We start from the raw sequence: 27280 nt of genomic DNA on the forward strand, positions 1-27280 counted from the left end.
AAGTTCAAGGAGTCGAGTTGGGACCACCTATTTCTCACAGGGCAAGTCTACACCTTCTTGGTTTGCTGGAGTAGAGGGACCATGAAGAAGGAGAAAATGTTTCTGATAGAATGGCAGGGAAGGAATCCTTGAAATTCTTCTATAGTAAGGAAACAGTAGCTATGAGTTATAGCATACAGCATACACCCTACTCACCCCACCGATCCCAGGCCTCTTGGTCAATGCTGAAGTGTTGTGCTGACCCTTACAAGCAAATTCATCTGACATTGAGTCTCTCTTAAATGCTGAATATCATCTTGGACTAACAGGTTCAAATAGGTAAGGGAAGAACTCTCTAGTTTAAGAGCTCTGTGAAGGGATGGCATGCATCAGATCCTTCTGATGAATTCTGCAATGTAGCCAGGGCCCAAGCTGATTGACTCAGGTTGTAAAGTGATGTTAACAGCTCTCTTCACCAATTTGAAACTCCCACAGACATCTCTTAAACAGAGATAGCATTCCTTTGGCTAAGCAGTTGTATCCACAGACTTAACAGATTTGACAGAAAAACTCTTAACAGTGCCTCCCATCCAAGAGGATAGCTGAAATCCCAGAGTAACAACTGTGTCAGCTTCTTTTAGTCTGCGATGGGGTTTCAGACACTTTTGGGACTGGGATACTTTGGACTCATGGACTAGGTGGGAGGTCCGTTGTTGACTATATTCAGAAAGCCATGTGGATAGCAAGCTAGCCAACCTCCAGGGTGATGTCTACAGCAGAGAGAACTTCAAAAGGAGCGGCCCTGGCTCTCAGTTCTAGGTTCTTGAGGTTTACTGCTTAGCTCAAGCATTTCCACTGTGGCTCCTTGATAAAAATGCAAACAGACACTGAGTCAGGGTAGCATCCTTTCTGTAAATATGTAAATTTAAGTATTGATATAAACCATTCCAACTAACTGATTTTTCTCCTCTGCAGTGTGGGTTTAGCCATCATCCCAGTAACATAATGTTTACAAAAAACACAGCCGTGTTCAGTGGCTGAAGTTTGACCTGCTCTGTCCTTATGGCTACCTTCTCCTGTTGCTCCTCCAGGGCTGAGCAGGGACCACCTGATGCTGACAGAGCAACAGTTCCACTGGTCTTTAAAGCTCAGTCAGCGGTGGATAGCCAGAGAGAGGAGCAGGAGGAAAAGGAGGCTGCTGCTTCTGAGGGACTGGAAGACTCTTTAGAATTGAGATTCTCGAAGACCCCATTTCTGAGAACCTCTCTAGAGCCTTCTGTATGCCAACACTGTTTCCTGTGCTGATGTAAAGGTAGCAGGGTGAGAAAGGCTGTCCTTTGTTAACTTGGGCCTTGTGGGTTCCTTTTAACTGAGCAGCTGTGTTGGGTCTTAGGCTTGCTAACCCCCAGAGCAGAACTTGTTCAACATCTGCTTCAGCCCTTCCCTACCTTGCCTACTTCCTCATAGGGCCAAACATGGCACAGGCGTCTTTATGGCCGACAGTGTGTATGTCAGCACCCCTTGTACTTACTCCCTTGTACCCTTTGCCCCATATATCGGCTGCAGAGTACATCTTGAAAAGTGAGCCCAGTCCACGTCACTATGAAGTCACACCAGGCTGCTAGTAGAAACAAGCCTGCATAATATGCTGTGAGTTTTCTATAAAGGAAAGAATTTGTGTGGAACTATATAGGAATCTCTCCAGTGATGGCAGAAGCTAGTAGCCACAGGGTATGCTTGCCCATCACTCTTGAAATATTTTCTGGAAAAACATCTAACTTTATCTGGGAGAAATTATTAGTTCACAAAAGTTGTATCTTTCTATTAGCAGAAACCAGTGTTTTTTTCTTACCACTGACCCCTAGGAAGAGGGCTAAAGACTCAGTTGTGGGTCCTGCCATTTTGCTGGCAGAGCCCTTCTTGGGAGCACTAATCCCCATCTGTCCCATGCTGGGAACCATGTGCCAACCTAGAAGCACTTGCTGACTTGCATTGCTGGCTACTCAGTCATTTTTAAGGTAGGAGAAATTTCCAATGACAACAGTCCTCAGGGTTTGGGGTTTTGGGTTTGTGGACACCCATGTTAAGTATACCATACTGAGTATAACAGAAGCCTCTTAAAGTGGATGTTTTCCATTTTGTCAGCAGATGGCTCAGGACTCTTTCCTCAGAAACAGCAAAAATAGCAGAGCTTATTTCCTACCAGTCTATAAAGGAAGGCCAAGTCATTGCCTGGTGAAGCCTTCCCTGTGCTGGGCGTGGATCTAGGCCAGTGTTGGTGTCCTACCTGGGACCCATATGGTCCAGTCAGTCAGGAGGCATTTGCCTCCCACACCTCCCACCCTTTGGCTTCTGGAGAGAAGTTGGTTTCATTGCTGGGATAGAAGTTGGCTTGGGAACTTGAAACTGTAACTTACCTTGCTGGCTGGAAACCACGGAAAGGTGAGAGTGACGCTCAGATACAATAGTGCCAGGTGCTTCATGGGAAGGTTCTCTTACACAATTACCTATGTTAGCTAGATGATAAAGGTAAATTAAACCATAACTGCTGTCTTCATTCTGGTAGAAAGGGGGACGAGCCTCCTGTCTTGAGGCACTAAAAGCCCATCAGTACAATGGAAAGGTAAGATGAACTCATTCTTCCACCGAAGCTTTTGGGAAGACTTCTCTAAGGGTGGTTGTGAATTAGCTGGTGGCAGGAGCCAGCCTCCTAGAGATGCAGGGACTTGGGAACTCACGGACATAGAGTGGGTTAAGAGGTAAAAAAGGGATATGGGGTGTGGGTGAACAGAACACATGCTGGGTCTCACATTAACATGCCTAATGAGAAGAGTTTGAAAACCCACAAGAGCATCCATAAGGAAGACCCAACAGGCCCTCTAGGGCTGCTGTCTTCCCCTTAGGCTTCCAGGCTAATGGGCTCTGATTCTGAGAGCTGTCCAGCCCTCCCATCTCTCCCTCATAGCTCCCATAGGCTTACCTCAGCAGGCCCAGTTTCATCCCTTCTCATTTCATGAAAACCCTGTTCAGTCAGGTAGGGGAAGGGGAGGAGTTAAGGGCTCCTTTTTACCCAAGTCATGGGCTTTGACTATTCCACTTTATTGCTAATATACCTTTGTTTCCAGGAGCTATTGAAGTACCCAGTATTGTGGGGGAAAGATGGTAAATTACGGTAACGCTTTTCCTATGAGAAATGGAAGTTTATTTTTCTATACCAGTGTTACTGAGTGGTGAATTAAGTAAAACATTGAAATGGAAAGGAACTGCAAAGTCAGAATCTAACGAGCAACGGGCCGCTTTGTGGTTTAAGCAGCAGAGGCCCTTAGACGCGTCACTGTCTGTGACAGTGCTCAAGGGTTAGCTCACTCTGCTGTATTTCAGCAGCACTGCAGGAGATACAGACAACTGGGTGGCAAGCATGAGGAGGACAGTGACCTTGGGCAAAGCTATAGAACAGAAGTGTGTAAATAGCCTTTCAATGACTTTCCCCTCTTGGTCAGGGGAGGGGAATGGGAGGTAGTCTGCTAACTGGCACTTTAATCCATTTTAGTCCTGGAAGTTGGGTGATACTATAAATTTAGTAAAGGAATGGGACTTTTCTGGTGCTATATAGAGAAACGAAGATGGGATAAATTAAACTCCTTTTAGAGCTTATTCTAGAATGTCAGCATCGCGCTGGCTCTCAGAACCATGTTGACCTAAACTCTGACAGGTTTCCAGCAGAGGATTTGTTTGCATTTGCAGCAGGTACCTGTTTTGTCTGCTGAGTTTACTTTGCTTCCTAATGATACTGGGGCTCCCTGGAGGCAGGGCTGTATAAATTGTGCATAGATGGAACTGCAAAGTGAAAAGCCCATGCAGAGCAGACATACGTAACTGACACTGTATCTGGGTAAATTAAGCGAGGATGTATAAAGGTTAGGCAAACCTGAAGTTCACTTTCCTTGCCCATCAGAAATGGGGGATTCTGTCCTCCTGGACTGCCAACATGAATGGCTGCCAGGCTTCAGGACGGGGTAAACGAGACCAACTTCCTTTTTATTTGCTCAAAACTTGTTGGGTAAGTTTTTGTATAAGTCTGGAACATAATCCTTCCTGAAAAAGAAATTGTGGTAACCAAGAAAATATGTTTTCCTAGTTTTTTTTTAATACATTGTCCCTGTTGCCTTAAATGTAAAAACCTATTTTGAGTAATAACCCCAGCCTAAGAGTTATAGCAATAAAAGAACCCAAATCTATTTTTCTTTCAAGTCTTTACCTCATATGACAAAGTCAGAAGGATAATTGATTAAGTTTTGCTCTGGGTACTACTGCAAACCGATGTATCCTTTCTGTCTTCAATGGACTATTTTACAGACCTGAAGGGAGCTGGGCTTAACCCAAGGGTAAGTGTAAATGTCTTGAATTGGTTCTTTCTGTAGTACAAGTTAACACCTGTGTATATCATACCTGTATATATCTGAACCAAGTTCTGTGCAGAGGTTGATAATAACTATATTTACAAAACATTTTTACAATTAAAGTTCACATTTTAACACGAGACTGTGTGCTATGATCCCTTACCCTTTTCTTTTTGGTAGGAAGGAATGCTGATGGCCCAGCCCATGAGGAAAGCCCAAGGGATGGGTGCTACTTTTACTTACGGGGACAAGGGCAGACACTGGGGAGCTGTAGCTGGTCCTTTGAGAGGCTGCGGTTGGATAAACACTCTCCACGTAATGGAAACTAAAGTCAAAGAACCAGAACCTGACCCTTTAACCCCCACAGGAAACTTCGAGACTCTAGAAAGAAGCTGTTTTATTTCGGAAATCTCTTATTAGAGCCTTATATATTGATAAATATGCACACAGATTATATATCTATAGGGAGAGTTATTTTAAACCAGTATAGAGTGAGTTATTAACACTGGTTACAAAGCTAGGTTTCTGTTTTTTAAGTGGGGCGGTCATGCGTATGCCTTAGGGACATTACAAGAATTGATATCCTTTTAATGTCAGTTGTGTGTATAAAGGCCTGGAGGTGACCCCCATGATCTCTGCAGAGCTGAACATCAGTATACCTGTTATTAAATGTGGACATTTTAGGGATGGACCATCCAAAGAAAAAGCAGTAAATAAAGAAACCTAAGACAATGAAACTGACCAAAAACAAAATTACCAGGACATTTCTAATTGGGTCTAATATCCTTCCCCAACCACAAGGCCATTATGGTTAGAATCTGCAGCTACACGGTGTCTTACACTGGATTCTGTACTGGTCCTCCATGCTGCTATAGATGCAGATGGGCAGCTCCTTTCCCTCCCCAGTTGGCACGGGGTGAAGTGATCTATGCTGACCTTCAGACTCCTCTGTTGTTAAAGCAGAATGTTCCCCACCACTATAAGCACACAGAACTACACAGGCAAACCTTATTTTCCATGTGTTTCAATTACAGGCTTTCTGTAGGTACTGTCTGTTTACTCTGTTCATATACTGGTTTTACTCCTGTGGGACACATTGGAAAAGGTAAATTACTGTCTTTATATTTAAATTTGATCTTTCTGAAATCCCTGCTGTTAAATAAGGGTGTCACTTTCACAATGACAAAGGTTCAATGCAACTTACTACAGTGTGGGCCTTCCAAAGTTCAAGGACTTCTGGGCACAAGCAAAGGAAATGTCCATGTTAGTATTAAAAGTAAATGCTTAATGACCATGGTAGAACTCCTTAGAAAGGCAGGGGTTTTCAGTTCTTAGCAGCAGACTAGTGGTATGTTTTTCCCTCTAATTTCAAAGCAATTATAAAAAAGTTGTTAGAATTCATACTTATCTACTTTCTGGGCATTTTTATAAATAATAAAAAATGAAAAAGTAATGTAACTGGCACTGGATAGCCTTATCTCACCAGAACTAATATTTATATATTGATTAAATAAACAAGTTAGGAACAAGAACATTCTAATAATATAATTGTAATTCCTCCAAAATTAATTATTCAAATAATTATTTCTAATGCATACTTAGAATTGTTAAGACATTTGCTCTGTAATAACTTAATACTTAAGTCATTTAGATTTATATATTTTACTGATAAAAAAGCAAATGATAATGCTAAGATAAACAGATAAAAATCCCTTTGCTGGGGATATGGCATCTGAAGGAGGCCACTTTCTGTAGCCAGGCAGGAACCTTAGTGAGCCATTAAAATATCCACAAAACGTTATACCCAAGTTATCCTGTCTACAAGAAATGCAGGGATGGGATGGAGCAGAGACTAAGGGAATGGCCAACCAATAACCAGCCCAACTTGAGACCTATCTCATGTGCAAACACCAATCCCTAACACTTAGTGACAGACTGTTATGCTTGCAGATAGGAGAATGTTGTCTGAGCTGACTCAGGGCAGATGCAGACACCTACAGTCAAATAGTGGATAGAACTTGGGGACTCTTATGGAAGAATAGGAGGAAGGATTGTGGACCCTGAATGGGTAGAAACTCCACAGACAGATCAACAGTCAACTAGCCTGGACCCTTAGGGCTCTCAGGGACTGAACCACCAACCAAAGAACATAGAGTGACTGGACCTAGGCCTCCCCACACATATGTATGTATGTAGCACCCACACATATGTATGTATGTAGCACATGTGCAGCCTGGTCAGTCCCAAACAGCCCTGGTGGAGACAGTGACATGGTTCCTGCCCCTGGGACAAGGCCCTGGTGTGAGCATCCACAAGTGTTGATGGCTGCTGAGTATACGCTTGTTTGTGTAAAAATGAACATACTTTCTGGACCTACTAGCAGTGGAGGACTCTTTTCCTTCCAAGTCCTCCCTGTGAAGAGTAATGACTCCATGATAATTAGAAACAGCACAAGTCCGGGAATTAAAGGGTATGGCTATGTCTCAGCAAAATGGTAAACACTGGGGCCTTCAGGACAGTGTTTAATGATGTGGAGAGAACTCTCAAAACATGGGTTAAAAATATATAGAATTTCTCAACTATGCAAAAATATAAGAATGCAATATAAGGTATGAGGGGCTTCACGAATCTAAAGGAACAAAAGTAGCTACACTATGAGTCAACTTGTCAGAAAGATAAAAAGACAGGCAGATACAAATGCAAGCAGATTCCTGAGTTCACTGTCTGCCTGGAACACAGCAAATCCTGGCCCACTTATGAAAATGGTAATTTCAGGGTAGGGTCCCACCCAACCAGCTAATCCTTTGTGCTTAACAAAGGCAGACAGATCTATGAATTCTTTTGCAATGTTGAGGGAAAAAAAATGTATGCTTCCAGTCTCCTAAGAATCCAAGGGCTGGGAACTCATAATCAAAAGGAAAACCTTGAGTAAATGACTGGATTGATATGTAAAATAAAAGACTGGACCCGTGTTCTGCAGGAAGTGAGCTATTCAGAGAATTTTTTAGAAGAAAAAGAGAACTGCTTGGAGCTGGCAGGACACAGACAGACAGATCTCTCAGAATAGCAAGCAAGCAGAATAGACAGAAATCTCCAGAGAAAGAAACATAACCAGATTGGAAAAGCTCTATCAAGCAGAACACAGGTTGTCGCTTGGATCCATGATCTGACTTCGTTATTTATTTTTTTGCCACTCCCACACACGCCTTCTCTCAGAACCCTCTCCAAAGCCAAGGCTGGTCCCTGACATACCCTAAAAGCTGTTGTCTGTATGTGGGATATGCTCTTCTAGCTGGGATGAATTGTCTGGGCATCAGTGGGAAAGGAAGCACCTAGCCTCTGATGTGCCAGGGTGAGAGGATATTTAGGGGACCCCCGTGTGCTCAGAGAAGAAGGGGGGATTGTTGGGCAGTGAGCTGGATGTAAAGGCAATAAGTAAAAAAGTAAAAAAAAAAAAGTAAAATTAAGTTAAAACAAATCAGCCAGGTCTGCAGATCTCAGACCTCATCAGAAGTCAACAGTGCAGCTTGGAGGAGGGAGTGGCTCATAGCTCCTCCCTAACTGAGGAACTTCGGACTGTAGCTCACTTCTGGAAGAAGGATAGTCCATTTTCCTTAAGGTGTGGCCCTTGGTAGGTTCAACAGCCTCTATTCAATGATCTGACATGCACAAACATAGACAGTACCAAATGCACACTTTGGGTTATATAAAAAAGGACATCATATTAGGAGGGGTGAGGTGGATATGAGAGGAGCTGGGGAGGAACAGAGTGGTGAATATAATCAAAATATGTGTAACATTGTCAAAGGATCAATAAAAATGTTAATTAAAAAAGAGAAACAACCCCTTTGCTCATAAATAATATAGAAATATACCCAAGGGGGGATAATTTAAAAATTTCAAATAGTAAAATGCTAGTTTACTAGTTAACTTTTATAAACAAGGGGTATATTTAAATTACACTGGATGTTTAAAAGAATGATGAAACCATTTTTTATTTTTAAACAATATTTACACAACACTAGTAAATACACTGACAAGTGTTTGACTTCCCATGAAAACGATAGGTGTTAACACAAATATGTGATTTTAAAAATATATATATATATATATATATATAATAATACATTTAAGTTTATGAAGTAGATGTAAAACACTTTCTCCCAGCATGGTTGATTCACCTGGGGAAGCAGTCTTTTAAAATGAAGAACCCTGGCCTCCTGCCAGGCTGAGTTACAAAGTCTGGGGTGGGTCCCAGGTCAGTTAATTGTTGTCAACATGCGCCTTGGTTGTACACATGCACACTAACACTGAGGAAGCACTAGTTTGTTTTTACAGCATTTTACAATGTGTGTCATGGCTGAAAAGGGAACAACCTCACACTTGCTTTCCAGATGAGACCAACCAAGCAAAGCAGAGAGCTCACAAAGGAGCAGCACCCATGAGAAAGCCCAGAAAGGGAGAGGCACCCAGAGGCAGCAGCTGCTTCCCGGGGATGCCCCAGGATGGTCAGAGAACCAAACAGGAGCTGACGCTACAGATTCCTCTCTTCACTGCGGGGCAGTCACAGAACTCTAGCCCTTTCCAACTCAGCGAGTGCAAGAACATCCTTGAACCAGCCTGAGACAACCACTGTGGAGGAGGGGTCAACTACCTCAAGGTAAGGGAAGCAGGGGTTAACAGAGTACTGACCACAGGTTGGGTGACAGGGTATGTGCTCTAGGAAGCAAACAGGAAGGAATGAAGGTACTTGCCATGAAAATTCCCTTGGGATCCTGTGACACTCTAGGGACAGAATCACACACATTCCCTTGTGGTCCCACTGGTGGCTTGAAGAGCAGCCTGGGAATGCCCTGCAGTGCTGCCCCTCACTGGGGTGAGCTCTGCAGCATTTGCTCTCTCTTCCTTGGATCACAGAAGAACTGCAGTTTTCTGGGCAGTAGTTTGACCTCCACAGGCATGGCTTCATACTCCTCGCTGTCAATGCTGAAGGAGCCCCCAGTTCCCTAAAGAGAGAAGAGTTCTGAGTACAACTGTGACCTTACTGGATAAGGAAGCCTCTCTGCAAAGGACTCAGCCTAACAAAAATCTCCTGGGGCTGATGAGTTCTGCAAACATTTCAACTTCCTAATCCATGGAGAGAGATTTTTCCTTTTTAAAACTTCTATCTCAAAAAACACTTTGGAGATGAATAAAATTAATAAAGCATTTATCAAAAGGCAAGAGCCCTTCCATATTATAATGTATGAAATTGTCAAAGAACATAAGGATATCCATTATGGAAGAAATAAATTATTTATAGGGCCAGAAACTGTAATTCTCCTTAGCAAAACCAGCTAATACTCCTGAGAGATACCATTGTGTCCACTGATTCATTTTCATTATTTCCCAAGACTTGACGGTCTTCAGACTTGGATGTGTCAGCACCAGTATCATTAGTCCCTATGGTGTCCTGCCATAACTTATTTAATTCAGCATTTGCTCCATGAAATTATGGTGGCCACACACATTAACATTTGCCTATAGTTTCAATGCAGTACAGCAACAGAATGGCCTGAATAATTCTGTCCGGGGGCAGCAGCAATCGAATTACCTTCAATTCATCTATCTCCACTTCTTATTCCTATTTACAAAAGCTGATCTTCTAAGTATGGTACTCTATAGCATATGTTACAGGAAAAATAAAACCCGCTACAGATAGAAAATCCTTCAGATAATAATACTATTATAAACATCTTTTGCATTATCAGCATGAAGAAGCCAAGGTTAGGGGACCTAAGGATCACTTTGAGGGAGATCCTTGGCCTAGAGATGCAAAGGTCTCAGAGGCCTGCTCCAAATCAGTAATGTAGAAACTTTTGCCTTTCTTTTCTAGTCTCCTTTAACTGAGACCTGATAATGAGTTAATCAAACAAAAGGTACTGAAATGGCAGTCAGTTAATATGGAAGGAGGAAGAAAATAGAGGAACAGACAAAACAGCTCGTGGTCCATCTTACCTCAGGAAGAACCAGAGTGCAGTGGCTGGCTTGGAGACACTCCGTGCCGGCTGCACGCAGACCAGGGTCTTTCACCTTCTTACTTCTATTAGTATAAAAAAAAAGCAAAGTTGGAATCTTTGATGGCAACTGCAGTAGACCTCAGAAAAGCCCAGTGATGAGGGCAAGAAATGGAGAATATAGAGACCAGGGTTCAGGCAATAATTCTCTGTGATTCTTAGAGAACTGCATAATTGAGTTGATTCTCAATTTTCTTTATTTTTAAATGGTCATACTATCTAGATGTTTAGTTGTTCATCTCAAATTTAAAAATTAGGGTGTAATTCAGTCCTTTAAGAAAAGCATCAAATTTCTGTTCCTTAGTCTTTGTGATCCTTTATTAAGGACAAAGCAATTTATTCTACTTTAGGGTAGATAAATTTTTAATTCTTATAAACAGTCAGCTATTTTCTGATGACACTCCATAGATAACAGCCTACTTAGCACAAACCTTTGCTAAATGGTCTTGGAGTAAAGCAATCAGACACAAATATACAGGACCTCAACACGCATGTACCCCATTTGGCTAGTTTTGGTAAATACAAAAAGAGGGAAAAGGACAGAGGGAGGAGTTTAAGGCCAGCCTGAGCTACTTGGAGAGTTAGAAACAAGCTTGGGCTATAAGAGACGCAATCTCAAAAAAAAAATTACCTTTTGTTATTTGGAAATAGCAATTTTTTCATGTATGAATTTGTCACCAGAGTTTCAAAAGCAGCTTCATCATCTTTCATTGAGAGATTTAGTGGACACACGAATTACACAAATTTACTTCTCTTAAGGACCAAAAGGAAACTTGCTTAAAGAATGCTGACTAGAACACCATTTTACTTAACTGATACAGTGGGGTGTTTTGTTTGGGTGTCCATTTTATAAAGCAGGTATGACTATGGCTGTCCCTTAAGATACCATGCGATTTATGCACACTGCAGAAGGGACAGGCTTTTTCCTTCCTCTTACTATACAGCAGAGTAATCAAAGGCTACAGAAGGGACCATTCAGTATTTGAAGACTTGGTATGAAAGGCGAGAACAACACAGACTAATGAAAAGCGTGCTGCTGCCTACACTGGAATAGATAATGATGCAGCCATGGAGACACAGCTGTTGCAGCAAAAATGCGAATCCCTACATGGTCACGAGAGGGAGCACGAGGACAAAGCAAAGCCAGCTTTGTCTTTGAGCAGATTACTGGTTGGCATGGGAACACACAGCTCCTTAGATACTTTGAGGATGTCTGGAGAGTTTACAGAATCCTTAGCCAATGAAGTTCCAGCCAAGGCAGGAGTTAACAAATCAGGCAGGACTTGGAAGAGTCTACTATATTAGAAAAGGGGAAGCCTGGGAAATGTCCTTTCAAGTTTGTCCTTGATGTTCTGGGAATGGGAAGAAAATATGGTAAAAGTCCCTGGGAAGTGCTGCTCAATGTCTAAAGCCTCCTTGAGACTGACAAGTGGTAGTCCTGACAAGACTGACGAGAGGCCATCCTGAGGTAGTAGATGGCCTCCCACTTCACAGATGGGAAAGGACTCAGAGAAGTCAACCACTTCAGTCTCAGAGACGGTGAAGCTCCCTGACTGAAGCTATAGTCCTTAGCGTTGCCTGATACACTGAATTTTTAAATTTCAATGGAAAGGCAGACTGTTATTCTGTTCTTCCCAAAATGAGCAGAGAGGACCAAAGTACATAGGCACCAGACATGCCAGCTCCATTATAAAAAAGGCCAGAATTCCCAGACAGACAAGGCCTTTGGCAGGTCTCCATCTTAGACAGCACACTCTGAATAGAAAGGTTTGAGGACACCAGTTACTGGATGAAGCTCCACTTCCTACAGACCAGGCACTTACCCTATGATTATGAAATCTCCTTTGCTGACAGTGTCAGGCTCAATGCAAATGTTCATAAAGTCCTCTTTGCTCTAGAAAGATTAAGAACGTGAATGTTAATACTTGAAAATTGGGTTAATGAAGCTGTCACCCACAGGTGTCTGTGTTCTCTAAAATGTTCTAAATGCAACCAGAGCAGAAAACAGCAACCTATTTATTTATTCCCCAATAATGGCTGCAAAACGTAATGATTCTATCCATACAAAGCTCGGAAAGACTGATATACACGAAAAGAGTCAAGATTCCTCAGTTTCCACATGAAAAGAGTCATGATTCCTCAGTTTCCTACTAGTCATTAGTGAGCAACACAAGGCTAGCCTTCTGAAGCAATCTCAACACTCTGTATGGCCTTCTTGAGGAAGTTCAAAACTTGTAGGTCCAGGAGAACATACCCAAGCCTCTACGAGCCACAGCCTGAGTTTCAAAGGTACCACCAAAGCAGAGCTGTATCTCTCAACTGGGAATTACAAAACACAATGCTCTGGAGTAATGACTGCTCAGTATTTACATTTCACGATTCATTTGAATACCTACCACGTGTCAGCCGCATTTCATCAACCCTCAGAATATTTGGGTTAACACAGAGGGGATTTTACGCACAACGAACTTAAATGTCACCGTTGGGGTGCAGGGAGCTCACAGAATAATAAAGCAGTACATTACTGAATCTAGAAGAAAATGGATATACTAGAAGTACATCAGACTGTATCACAAAATGTCATAAACAGACATGGGAGTCTGAGGTTGCACTGGAGCAGTACAATTTTTAAAAAGGACTTAATTACTTTATGTGTAGTATGTTTTGCCCGCATATGTGTCCATGCAGCACACACATCCATGAAGGTCAGAATAGAGTGCCAGATTCCTCTGGAATAGACTTAGATTGCTTCTGTGTGGGTGCTGGGAGCTGATCCTGAATCCTCTGAAGACCCAGGACCTCTGGAAGAGTAAACCGTGCTCTTATGCTGTGGAGCACTCTCTCCAGCTCCGGTGACTAATATTTTAAAGACAGGCCAGGTGAGAAGGTGACCTGATCAAAAGAAGCCCAGGAGATCAGAGAGGGAGCAGTTTTCATAGTTTAGCAGTTATCCCTGGAGGGTTAGTTAACATCAGGACTCTGTTTGCATCTGTTGGTTCACACTCTGCTTTCATTCTCAGAGATGGCTCAGTGGGACTGTTGTAAAGCTCAAGGATTTTTATTTCAAACAATTTCCTGGTACTCTGATGCTGCCAGTCTATAGATAATACTTTAAAAAACACTATTCTAGGGACAAGCCATCCATGCAAAGGGAACTCCTTCAGGTGAAGTTGTCCGTGAGAAGTACAGACTGAGTAGCAGGGGCAAGGAAAATGGAAGACTATGGAGTGGAAGAGCATCTGGATGGGTAGGGCTCTGGAGACCACTTTAAGGAAGGTGTCTTTTAGGTGAGGGCAATGGAGAGGCAGTGGAAGGCTCCAAGGAAGGAAATGTCCTGGCTTGTTTGTAATAGGGTCACTGCCTGCTGTGCTAAGAATTGAGACAGAAGTCTAACTACAGAGGCAGGTGGTGACCTAGGGCAGAACATTACAGAGAAATGAGGAGCAATGAAGGCTCAGTAGATACCAGAACAATGATACAGTGATATGGGACGGCACTGGAAGTGTGGGGAGGATGAAAACTACGTAGTGAGTAGGACTAATGTACAGGAGATAAAGAGAAAGGAAACGGGCATATTCAAACTTGCAGTGGGCAGCAAAGCCATGCTCCAATGGGAACAGACACCAACGTGTGTTGCCTGTTAAGAACCAGAGAGAATTATCTGAAGTTTTTCTGATGGCCACTAGATTCTGCTGGGTGCTATGTAAAAGCAGCCAGGCAGCACACAATATGGTAGTGTGTTTGTGTTCCAATAAAGTCCACAGAAACTTGAATTCTGCAATTCTAACTCATTGAAATAACATTCTACCTTGAAGGCAGCTGGCCAGCTGGGCCTATGGTTGTTCTCTGATGACAGCTTTCTTTAGAGGCACACCTAGGTTACCCAGAAATGGCAACTCTTCAGATTAGTGTCCAGATTTTGGTAGAGGAAATGTAAGCCTGGAATCAGACCAATTTTGTCCCATATGGAAGAAATGCCTTTTTAAGGACCAACACCCCAGCCTGACAACAATTTTCACCTTTGCCTTGTAAGAACACACTTCTTGGTCCTGTGATGTGACTGAATCTCCCAGGACTGAGCCTGTTTCTTGGGAGGAGTTCTTTGGTAAACTCAGGTGGTTTCTCATATATATCTATCAGTGAAGATACAGACAAAGCCACAGAGATCTTTGTGGATCTTGTGAATTCCTGGCCCACTCCTGGAGGCACCTTTCTTTTACTTTGCTCTGCAATTCTTATTGCCCAGATGCCCCTGAATTGTCAAAGATGCCTTCCCAGGAGAGACCATGGACCCCTGGTAAGCACATCTCCATGCTGTGGTCTTGCAAGCAGGAGGCTAGGACAGAGATAAGGCCGACCTTACCTGAATGCCTTCTCTCCGGGATCCCTGTCCCATGCTACTTATTTCTTGCAAACAGGTATTTCACAGACTTTGTTAAATGGTAAAGTTACAGAGGTAAAGCTATTGCTTGTTCTATATCTTGGCCAATAGCCTCACATTCATTCAAAAGCAGCTCATATTGGCAGATTCAATGAGAACCTTATTGCCTTAAAGAATGATAAAAATATACTCGAGAGAATTTAATGTCTAAGATAAAGATTTTCTTATGAGAAACTTCCTTATCTAATAAAAAGTATCCCACAAAACTATCAAATTTAAGAACAAAGCAATGGTCCCCATCAACATTATTTCTGGATGGGACTGTTGCTGTGATAATAGCAAAATCTATAGCAAATCTAAAAGAACCCACAGGCAAACATAATAAGAATTTAATTAGGATTCTGATTCAGCATGAAAACACACACACACACACACACACACACACACACACACACACACACACACACACACCAATTATATGTCTGTCTCTTCAGTCAGAGGAGTGAAGTTTTAAGAGATTGTACTGATAACAACATCAAAAGTAAGATAACCATGAGTATACCCAGCAATACACAAATACTACAGAGAAAACCATAAAACTCCTTGAGGGATACTGAAGCCTCCAATAAACGAAGGGATCCATCACACTGACATGCCATAGGGTCAATACTGTAGAAAACCCATTTCTCCTCAAATTGTGCTGTTCAATGCAACCTTATAAAACTTTTATAAGGAACCCAATAAACATCCTAAAGTATTTATAGAAAGCATGGGGTTCACAAGATGGCTCAGGAGACAAGAGTATTTGCTGCTGTTCCAGAGGAGCTGAGTTCAGTTCCTAGCACCCACACTGGGTGGCTCATAATCATCTGTCCATCTTTAGGGGAGTCAAAAAACCCATACGAACAACTGGCTACTGGAATGAGTAAATAAAATTGGAGCCTTTACCTGTACCATTCAAAAAGCTCAATTATAGGTGGCAGGGGTTTTTTTTGTTTTTTGTTTTTGTTTTTTAATAACAACGAAATCAACTATCTCATGAAAATCTTTTAAATCACTTTGAACCACTCAGCAAAATATATAATAAGCATCTTGCCACATTAGTAAATATAAAGATTATATATTATTTTAAATAAAAGCATCAATATTTATTCTATTTATTTAATATACTGTGCTATTAAAGAATAAACATGCTATTTAAGAGACACTAACTTTCTGACATTCCACAATCCTAAAGCTGTTTTTATACTATGGATATATTATTTTAGTGACAAGTAAACACTTGGAGCTATTACATGACAGCTACAGTGTCTGAATATTTTATTGCATTTGTTTTTGCAGAGTGGTGAGGGACAAAGAAAACGACTGCTCCACCAGCGATAAGCAGCAGTGTCACATATCTTTGTAATTAACACAAAATAGAGCATTCAGCCACCTGAATGTGACTTTTCTAGAGCTGCAATCACGCTCACTGCGCTCAACACATTCAGAGAGATTCAGTCATGAGAGAAAAGAACAATGGCAAAAGAACACGAGCAAATACTGGAAATACATTGTTACCCCAGACTGAGAATAAAGAGACTGTATAATAGAAATGTTATCTTCTTTTCAGAGATCTCTCTGAACAGAGAACTTTTCAACCTCATCCATTCATGGTGGTTTCATAATTCTGTGTGAAGGGAAGACAGTAGACAGTAAGTACTTATGTGCTGGTGCCCACAAACTAAACAACTATATCCCTGCCACGGCAAGGGGTGTGCACTACTGAAGATACAGAGTGTTACAGCATACAGCCTCATGAGGATATAGTCCAGTTCCCCATGCACATCACTGAGTGCTGCCGTGCAGTGTAACACAGGGCATCCAGTAGTTACCATCTCAGCTGGTGTCCTTAAACACTTTCTTTACCCTTGGTGTAAAATGCAGTTAAATGGTCTTGCACAGACACATGGTGTAAATCTGAGAATAAAATAACTAATTCATGTAAGATTCTTAGGACAATGACTCCCATGTAATAACATGAGCTATGTTTTCTAAAATGTTTCCCATTGTGGGTTTTCTATTTTTAGCCTTTGGCCCATCCTTTAATATTGTCTCTGTTCCCTCTTTTTGATTTTTCTGTCATAAAAAAAAGCTAGTAATTGCTTGTCTGCCACATCTTAATATTCTCCCCAATTGTCATTCTGTTTATCTTTTTAAATAAGTAGATGAATGCATCAATACAAAATTTGCCTTAGGTGTCATGCTTAGAAAAACTTTGTTGTACTTTCCTAGTTTCTACTAATAATCATTTAAATTTTACTTAATACTTGAGTAGTTTTATTATTTTGAATTTAGTTAATTCAACTGAAATTATTTCAGAAGGTAAAGGGGCTATGTCTGCAAATACTTTACAGGAGATAAAATGACTTGCATAAGTAGAAAACAAGTCAGTGCAGCTCTACACACTGACCTTCCCACCACACTGCAGCCCCACCTCCCAGTTCTCTGACTGGCAGGATGACAGTGAACAGACAGACTACTCAGGTTTTTGTAAAAGTGCAGTATATTATAGTCATTAGGCCACAGTGAGAAAAACTTATACTGGTGCTGTGTTAACATAAGTCATTAAAGTCTTCTTTCCAGGCTCTAAAAATGGCCAAAGAGCAAACATCTAGGGCTTTGGGGCCACATGGTCTCTGTCACAATTACACTCTCCCCTCTACTGCAGTGCAAGGGTTGCCATAGGAGAAAAATGCATATAAAGGAATACATCTAAGGCTAAAGACACTATCAAGAAAACAAAATAGCAGCCAACAGAGTGGGAAAAGATATTTACCAACCCCACATCAGATAGAGGCCTAATATCCAAGGTATACAAAGAACTTAAAAAGCTAGACATTAGAGAATCAAACAACCCTACTAAAAAATGGGGTATAGACTTAAATAAAAAGTTCTCAATCAAGGAATATCGAATGGCTGAGAAACATCTAAGGAAGTGCTCAACATCCTTAGCCATCAGGGAAATGCAAATCAAAACAACCCTGAGATTTCACCTCACACCAGTCAGATTGGCCAATATCCAAAATTCAGATGACAGCAGATGCTGGTGAGGATGTGGAGAAAGAGGAACACCACTCCACTGTTGGTGGGGTTGTAAACTGATACAACCACTCTGGAAATCAGTCTGGTGGTTCCTCAGAAAAATGGACATAGTACTACCTGAAGACCCAGTTATTCCACTTCTGGACATTTACCCCAGAGATGCTCCAACATACATCAAAGACACATGCACCACAATGTTCATAGCAGCTCTATTTATAATAGCCAGAAGCTGGAAAGAACCCAGATGTCCTTCAGAAGATGAATGGATACAAAAATTGTGGTACATTTACACAATGGAGTACTACTCAGCTATCAGAAACAATGACTTTATGAAATTCTTAAGAAAATGGATGCATCTAGAGAATATCATCCTGAGTGAGATAACCCAGTCACAAAAGAACAGACATAATATGCAGTCACTGATAATGGGATACTAACCCCAGAAAGCTCTGAACACCCCAGAAACAACTCACAGACTGTGTGAAGTTCAAGAAAAAAAAAAAAAGAATATATTTTAATTAAAATAGAACTGTATTACATCCACCTTTCTTTCCTACAGCTCCTCCCAGTTTCTCTCCTATCCCCTCAAATTGATACCCTCTTTTCCTATATTGTTACATATATACACATGTGTATGTATATGTACCCACAAATACTTAATTACAACCTTAAAAATGTATTTGTATACTTTTATGCAAAAATGCTTAAAAATTTGTACATCTATCTTTGTTTTTTAAAATAAAGTTTTTCAATTAAAAAAAAAAAAAAAGAATAGGAATCCCATTAACCCATCATTCACTGCCATCCTAGGAGTCACTTTTATTTAACTATAAAAGACTAACAGAAAGTTACAAGGTAAAAAAAAAAAAAAAAAAAAAAAAAAGTCCATTTTTTTTTTTTTTAAGATTTATTTATTTTATGCATTTGAGTACGCTGTAGCTGTCAGGCACACCAGGAGAGGACATTGGATCCCATTACAGATGGTTGTGAGCCACCATGTGGTTGCTGGGAATCGAACTGAGGACCTCTGGAAGAGCTGTCAGTGCTCTTAACCACTGAGCTACCTCTCCAGCTCCCCATCCATGTGACAATAGTGCTTTATATACAAATGCTTCATGTTCCATAAGATATCATTCTTTTGACTTTCCATCATTTAAAATTAGAAAATCAATGTTTTCCTTATAGGCAACATAAAACCAGCAGATAGTCAGGTTTGTTTCATTATACTTCTTGTGTTTTCTGGTTATTTTAATGCACTGTCTACAGCAGCACTAGCCAATAGAATTTTCTAAACTGCTGGAAATTTTCATCTGTATGTTTAATATGGCAGCTGTACATATGGCTATCACACACTTGATATATGGCTGCCAAGACTGAGAAACCTCATTTTAAACTTTATTTTAATCCCATGTAATATGAATTTAAATAGCCATATATGACTAATAATTTTGGACAGTGCCTGTCTTCAGACCGGAGGCTGGGGCAGGAAGATCAGTTTGAGGCTATCCTGTACTGTACAGCAAGATCCCATCTCACAAGATCCCCACGTGTATAGAACTATAGACGGTGTGATTCTCCTGGGGACTCTGAGCCTATGTATTTAATATAGTCACAAAATAATGCATATTTGCTCAAGTGAAAATCTAGCACTTCACTTTTAAAGCTTCCGAGTCCTCCAGGCCACACAAGCATGAACAAATGCATGCTCAGCGATCCTTGAGCTCCTGCGTCCAATGCACTCAGCTACCGTTTCCCAGTGCAACTGTTTCCCAAAGGCACACTACACCGCTTTCCTTCATTTTCCATCGCTATGCCCACAGAGTAAAGCAGAAACATACTAAATTAGTGCAAGAAAAGCACTACCACTTTTCCCCAGACGCCAAATTCATCTTTTGTAAATGAGTACACTTACCACCAGGTCAAGCTGGGTGTTCCTGGTTGTGATGGACAGTTCAATGGTGGACAGCTGCACATCTTTCCAGACCTCAGGGCTCACCTCTCGGGAGAAGGCTGTGGGAATCCATCAGACATGGGTCCGTGTTTCTACTGACACTTTTCCCTCACCTCCCCCAAGAGAGAGAGAGAGAGAGAGAGAGAGAGAGAGAGAGAGAGAGAGAGAGAGAGAGAGAGAGAGAGAGAGAGAGAGAGAGAAAGAGACAGAGAGAGAGAGAACTGAGCTGGTAGTTAGCTTCCTTAGTCCAGCTCTGCATTTTACTTCATCTTTCTGATACCCAGGGACAAACACCAGGTTCGCTGTCTAAAGCATCCTTGCTGAAAGCAGCACAACAGCACAGATGTCAGTGAAAAGAGTCCAAGGACCTGTGGTGCCTTGTCACAAGACATTGACGTCTGCCCTGACAACACCCAGGAGTCTGAATTCAACAATGCTGGAATGGCTCCTCCAGCACCAGGTAATTATCTAGTACTGATTCTGGGTGTGTGCTTCAGGCCACTTATAATCTGAACAGAGCTTGTAATCCAGTCACCACGTTGCTCACCGTCCTGTGGCTGTGCCCAGAATGAGGCAAGCCTGCGTAATATTCTCCTGTACAGAGAAGGCCGGGGAGGAGCATCTTCAGGCCCAATGGGAGGTCTCTCTGTAGGCCCCGTGTAAGAGATGGAGGCCTGATGAGTCTGAGGCCACTCCTGTTAATGAAGAAGAAAGCTTCCATCACGTACACATAATTCCTAACACAGGGGGCTTTGCTCTGCAAAGGTCAGAACTCTAATAATTTAATTGTCTCTTCAATGAGCAGAGTTCTCCCCACATGTGACTAAGAAGCTTCAAACCTTGCCTTAAAAAGCACGAACACAGTGACTGTGCTCTCTATTATGTCCCCCACATACAGCAGAGAGAAAAACAAATCGAATTGACAACTACTGTACACACTTATCCGAACAATAGAAACCAATATGAATGATCAGAGTGCTCCCACGATAACCTCACCCTCAGTTTATAGATGGCACACAAACATGAAATGAAATCTGTTCCATCAAATACCTACTTCTGCTGGTAATAGACTCCACATAGAGGACAGAATTCAAATCCAGTCTAAGGCCTCTTCACAGCATTCTCACACTAGACATCTTTATGATACACTTTATTATTATTATTATTATTATTATTAGTGTGTGTGTGTGTGTGTGTGTGTGTGTGTGTGTGTGTGTGTGTGTGAAGAAAGGAGGGATCTCTAAATCAGGGCTTACCACTTACTGGGTTGTGGGGAATCATACCGCTGTGTGTAGACAGAGACCCGTTAGAGAAGCCTATCAGTGACATCACAGACTGCTACTTCTCTCCTGTCTCAGTAATAAAGGAGGCCCTTCCCCTGTGCAAGAACCCTGGATCCTACCCTTCTGTCTGTGACTGGGTGTAACCAACTCAGTCATCTTTTCTGTCTCCTTTCTCTCCACTTCCTAGTCTTCCCTCTTCTGCGCTGGGATTTATAAAGACACAGCCATTTGCGCATGGCTCTCTTGCCTTCCTGTTTCTCTCAGCATTAACTTTTCTGTCTTCTCCTGGGGAGGAAACAGTCTACCCTGAGTGTCTGCATTTTATTTTTTGTTTTTCTTTTTGTTTTGTTCTGTTTTGTTTTTCGAGACAGGATTTCTCTGTGTAACCCTGGCTGTCCTGGAACTCACACCATATACCAGATTTCCTCAAACTCAGAAATCCCCCTGCTCCTGCCTATTAAATCCTGGGGTTAAGGTGTGCCCAGCACTCCTTAACTGTCTCATTTCTTCCCCACCATTTACTCCTCAGCCTTCTTTGTTATAATCTAACCCTCTTCCTTTGGAACCTGACAGACCTTTGACAGCTACCAAGCTCAGAAGACAATCTGTAGCTTTTATTTAGACTTCCCATTGTTTCCTAAAACTTGTACTTTTTCCTCTCGCTCTTGAAATTCCTCTTTGATTGGCTGCTATGTTGGGACTCTCTTTTGGCTTTTCTCTCAGTACAATCATCTGTTTTTTTCTAGTTTTCTAAATGTTTACAGTCCTTTGTGCTTTTCCTGGTCATCAATTCATAATGGAACTTTCCCAAACCTATATTTTCTTCTTTTAAAAATATTTATTTACTATATATATGTACACTGTAGCTGTCTTCAGACACACCAGAAGAGGGCATCAGATCCCATTACAGATGGTTGTGAGCCACCATGTGGTTGCTGGGAATTGAACTCTGGACCTCTGGAAGAGCAGACAGTGCTCTAACCACTGAGCAATCTCTCCAGCCCCCCAAACCTGCACTTTCAATAGTGGTCACATCCTCACACCATGGAAACACATTTCTTCATCCTAAGGCCTCTTTTGGAGTTCCAGACAGAATCATAACTGTATCTATATGTATTTGTACCAAAGAAAAGTTACACCCACCACATACAAACTGAAACTTCATTTTCCTCCACAAAGTTGGTCTTATCATCGTTACCATTAATAAAGAACACAGTTATATACCTCTAGTCCCTCTAGAAATCTGCCAATCTAATATTCTTCAAGCTTCTGAGAATTTTATTCCAGTGGCACTTTGAACCATCTGCCATTAACAACCCTAGTCTACACCTCAGCACTTACTCTTTCCTGATCACTGGATAGCTATGCATGCCCACCTCCTTGTGTATGTAGAGGCCCATTTTCCCACAATGCAGATCTGTGTACATCAATCCTTACTTAATCCCCGCCCTTCTGGATCCAATGCACACGTCCTACTGCTCCAGCCTGAATTAGTGACTACGGTTTATCATGGTGGCTTCACACAGGCCAGTTCTCTACCCCAAGTGCCCTTTATCCAGTTTTAAATTGAGCATAAATGCCACCTGCTCATGAAGGCTCTCTGATCCTCCGACAGGTTTAGGAGGCCCCCCTCTGTTCCTGTGCCGCCTGTCTACATTCCTCCTCTGCCATCTGCCCTTGCTCTCTGACGTGTGACTGTATCCTGAGGTCAGAGGGCCTGTGCAGCCTGTGCTCTATACGCCAAGCACAGAGGATAAGCACTTGATAAACACTGGATGAAAAGTGTTTACAGGATCTAGAAGGCCACCATTAAACGTATAGGCTACTGTGGCTTCCCAGGGTGCTGCTACTTAACTAGTGACATTATTCTTTTTAACAATAACATTTTATTAATCAATTTGAACTCAGGAGTCTTGCCTTTTCTATTTTGAAAAATATGTGTGTCTACTCCAAGTATTTTACTGACTTTTAGTTTTTTCATGTAATTTTTCAATCCATCTAGAATTTCTAAGAGTTATTCTTCAAAGGATATATCTTATTTTATAATTAAAAGAAATCAGATAACTCTAAATGTTAACATTGGAGTCTAATTTTTTACAATCAATTTTCAGATTAGCCAACATAAATTGCGACTATTCAGTTTAGATCTGCATGAAAGATAAACACAGTATATAGCTCATCTAATTGAGTGATTTTCCTATTTAGTTTTTTATTAATATGAAATTGTTAAACTTTTTTCTATATCCCCCTTGCTCTCTCATTAGTAATCAAACCCAGGACTTTAAACATGCTAGGCAAGGTGCTTTGTCACCGTTCTATACTACAGCCTCGGGCCTAATTAATTACCTTTTAATACAGAGAGAACACTGACAGCAGAACTTTGTGATGAGGGAAGTGTTCTATACAGTACTGTCCAATATAGTGAGTGCTACACCTGCTAAACCCAAACAACTGGAAACCTACTAATAATATGTAAAAGCCTACAGAGCTTATCTACAATCCATTACAAAGCTTCAGTTCATTGCCAGGCACTGCCATAGGCACACATACTGATGACGCAGGCATTTGCTCGCTCTGTTCAGGCTTATCTGGTAAGGGTAGGTGAATGAATAGCAAAGGCAAGTATCCAAGAAAAATCAGACAAGGGTTTGGCCATGGAGAGAATGACAAAAAAGGTGGTTGGATAGAAGAATAGATGGATGGATGGGTGGGTGGGTGGGTGGATAGGTGGATGGATAGGTGGGTGGATGGATGGATGGGTGGATGGATGGATGGGTGGATGGGTGGATGGATGGGTGGATGGGTGGATGGATAGGTAGGTGGATGGATGGATGGGTGAATGAATAGATGGGTGGATGGATGGGTGGGTGGATGGATGGATGGGTGGATGGGTGGGTGGATGGATGGATGGGTGGGTGGATGGATGGGCGGGTGGAAGGATGGACAGGTGGGTGGGTGGGTGGATGGTTGGGTGGGTGGGTAGATGGAGGGGGGTGAATGGATGGATGGGTGGATGGATGGGTGGGTGGGTGGATGGATGGATGGATGGGTGGATGGATGGGCGGGTGGAAGGATGGACGGGTGGGTGGGTGGGTGGATGGTTGGGTGGGTGGGTAGATGGAGGGGGGTGAATGGATGGGTGGATGGATGGGTGGGTAGATGGGTGATACATAGATATAGATAGAAAGAAACAGATATCACGGTAGTTGTTTATCAAAACAAGAATGTTTTCTGTAATTATACAAATCAAATGTCCCCCATTTTAGTATTGGAACATGTGATATGGCTCTTTAGCAAAGAATTAATATCTCAAATATAGGCATCATTGAGAAACATCAAAATAACATAGGTCATGTTCTACATTATAAATTGCATTTACCTGAAGAGTGCTGAAAAAGTGGGCTGCTTTGGTTTTTAGAGGACCAAGATACCAGTACCTAAGAAAACACAAGAAAAAAAGATGAAAAGAGCTACCAATGTGCTAAACAGCATCCAAGACAATCAAGTCATCAGGAGTGAACCTCTCTTATAATTGGCTGCTCTGGGGCTTAAGGATTGCGGCATAACACAAAAGTAGCCCACTTCTGCCCTGAATGTTAACGGCACATTAAGAATATGCGATTAGATGGTTTCTGTATGCGAATGATTTCTGTAGTTAGTAACAGATATATGAGTCTCTTTTTCACCCACAGAATAGGGTGAATATACAGTCAGAGTCACAAGGAGAGCAATAAAGCCACACAGAGACAGTGTATTATCAAAGCTGTATGATCTAATGTGTCACAAGATACAGGACTGGATCCTGTACCTCATGACCCCTCTCACACTAAATGCACACACATTCATAAACCAGTTATATTACTCATGTTATATAGCTTTAATATGACAAGTGTTAAGTCTCAGAGTGAAAACTTACTGCATATATTGCTAAGCACATGAAAACTACTAGTTACAATCAGAAAGTGATGTGGACGCCACTCTCTGGACTCATCTCTGACAACACCCGCGCTACTTTATGGATCCTGACCAGTTCAGATAGAATGCCTTTAGTTCGCTCTTATTTACACATATGGAGAAAGATGTAGGAAATAGAAACATAAGGAAGAATACAGTATAAAATTCCTACCTTTGGGTCCCTGAGTTGAGAAGATAACAGACTCCAAATAATAGTAAATTATAAGTGACTGCATATGCTGTGACATAAACTGATCACTATTGATAAGACAGTCAGGAAGGAAACAGCAGCATGAGCGTGGTGGCCATGCTGTGGAATGGACACAGGTTGAAGCACAGGCAGAGCAGAAGTGACTGCGAAATGGACTGAGACGGACACGTCAAAGAGCAGCGAGAATAACTTTAGGCTAGACGAATTAGAGCAGCCAGAGAAGGGGCAAGGGTTAAAACTAAAACGCAGAGCTGTTCACTAGGGATAATGGCCTAAACATCCAATATAAGGAATTTATAGCCAATGTGGAGCCACTCTAAATTATCACTCACATTGATATTTTGGTAGTATTGGTGGCGGCCTTGGATATTTGATATTTTATGATATTTTTAAAGCTCTTTATAGGTTTCTCCTTCTCTCAGTTAGCCAAGTAGAAACATCCTGACTTGGGTGGTCTATTTCTACAGTTTAAGCAGTTCCTTGCACTTTTTCCAATAGTAAATGTTGGCACAATGCTTGTAGTCTTCCTAAGGCCAGAAAGGGAATGTTTCTTATTCCACTCCAAAAGTGACTCCGTGGTCAGTCCTAGCCAAGGTATCACATGACCCCCCACAGGCTTTGAAACTCATTGATCAGAAAGCCAGCCACACTATGGAGCCAGGTAGAGGAGCTAGTCCTAAGACAGCCGACCAGCAACAGCGCTGAACTGTTGATCAGAACACTTGGGAAAGCAGTTTGTTTTGAGCAGACTTTCTCAGAGAAAGCTAAGCAGTTGCTCTCTGCGAGCTGTGGGAATGTGAGATGACAGATCAAACACAAGGTAATTTGTGTCAACATAACCTCGGCACACTGGCAAAAGACTGTGGTGAAAGCGGAGATACAGCAATAGTCCTCTACGGGCATTCCCGTTGGGAATTCCACTACCAGGGATAACAGAGTGAAATGTGGGAGAGATTCCTGGGGAGAAAGTTTAACAGTCTGGCCTGTGAACTCCAAGAGAAGTTCTTGATGCTGAGAGGTACCTCAGAGCAATCCTTACCCAGATCATCTCTTCTAAAACTGTAAGCCCTTGGCTATCGGCAAGAGGACACCTTCACCAGAAAGGGGATGATCTTTGCCCGGTCTCTGCTTCAGTCCTGCTTTGGAAGCCAGACCACACTACCTCTCCCCGTCTCTTCCAAAGCCAGAAGTTTCATTCTTTGGAGTCTCTAAAACTAAGCCTATGTCCATGAAAGCCAGCGGTGGCTCACTAATCACTCCTGAGCCCATTCTTCCAGTCAGCAAAGCCAGACAACCATTTTTCTCCTGTAAAAGGGAGCAGTCCCTGGTCTCTCTACCTATGAGTGTTCTCAAATGCCTTACACACAACCTTCTGACCAACGAGGACTGTAAGGGCTCCCTGAGGCTGAGGCCAGGCAGCACCTTGGGATCTAGCTAAGCATGCTGCTGTTTGATAAGCAATGCCAGCTTCCCTTCTGTTTGAACCTAAGCTAAATGTGTCTGAAATTAGAGACATACCCTTCTCTTAATGGAAATTTCCTTATCCTTTCTGACTATAGAATTCAAACTTTTACCTAGCTGTTCCTATTTCATTATCAATACCCAATTCAACTTCCAGGCCCAGAAGATTTACTCCCAGACCACTGTATTTTAAAACCTCAAAATCAAGGACTGAATAAAACTTGTAAAAACTCATCACATAGCAACACAGTAATCCTTTACTTGCTAACTTTGACGCCAGCATCTCTGAAGGATCCCCACCGGAGGCCAGTCATTGCATACACAGGTTGTTCTTTTTCACCCTGGAAGTTAAATACAATAGGTTTAGCTTTGTGAGAACAGTAAATTCATGAGTACCTAGAAAATGTTGACGGTCTATCTCATCAAACCAAACATGTTATATGTAAGTTCAAATGTTAAAGAAATTATCCCTATGAATACAGGATAGGAGAGCTTGAATGACCCACACTTTAAAACTGAT

The 27280-nt window shown here is 41.8% G+C and overlaps 1 protein-coding gene across 2 annotated transcripts in view; it reads right to left on the bottom strand.

Moving 5' to 3' along the window:
- Nucleotides 1–8441: 8441 nt before the first annotated feature.
- Nucleotides 8442–27280, bottom strand: part of AGK (acylglycerol kinase) — a gene marked incomplete at its 5' end in the record, with an annotated part of 73750 nt that continues 54911 nt past the window's right edge. For both annotated transcript variants that reach the window (XM_080932088.1, XM_080932089.1), the window contains 7 exons: nt 8442–9385; nt 10377–10461; nt 12259–12329; nt 19813–19910; nt 20399–20546; nt 24514–24571; nt 27022–27101. In XM_080932088.1, the coding sequence (XP_080788214.1) occupies nt 9248–9385; nt 10377–10461; nt 12259–12329; nt 19813–19910; nt 20399–20546; nt 24514–24571; nt 27022–27101 (678 nt within the window). In that variant the 3' untranslated portion in view covers nt 8442–9247. The remainder of the gene's footprint in view (nt 9386–10376; nt 10462–12258; nt 12330–19812; nt 19911–20398; nt 20547–24513; nt 24572–27021; nt 27102–27280) is intronic.

This window comes from Micromys minutus, assembly GCF_963924665.1.
Source record: "Micromys minutus genome assembly, chromosome: 18".
Lineage (NCBI taxonomy): Eukaryota > Metazoa > Chordata > Mammalia > Rodentia > Muridae > Micromys > Micromys minutus.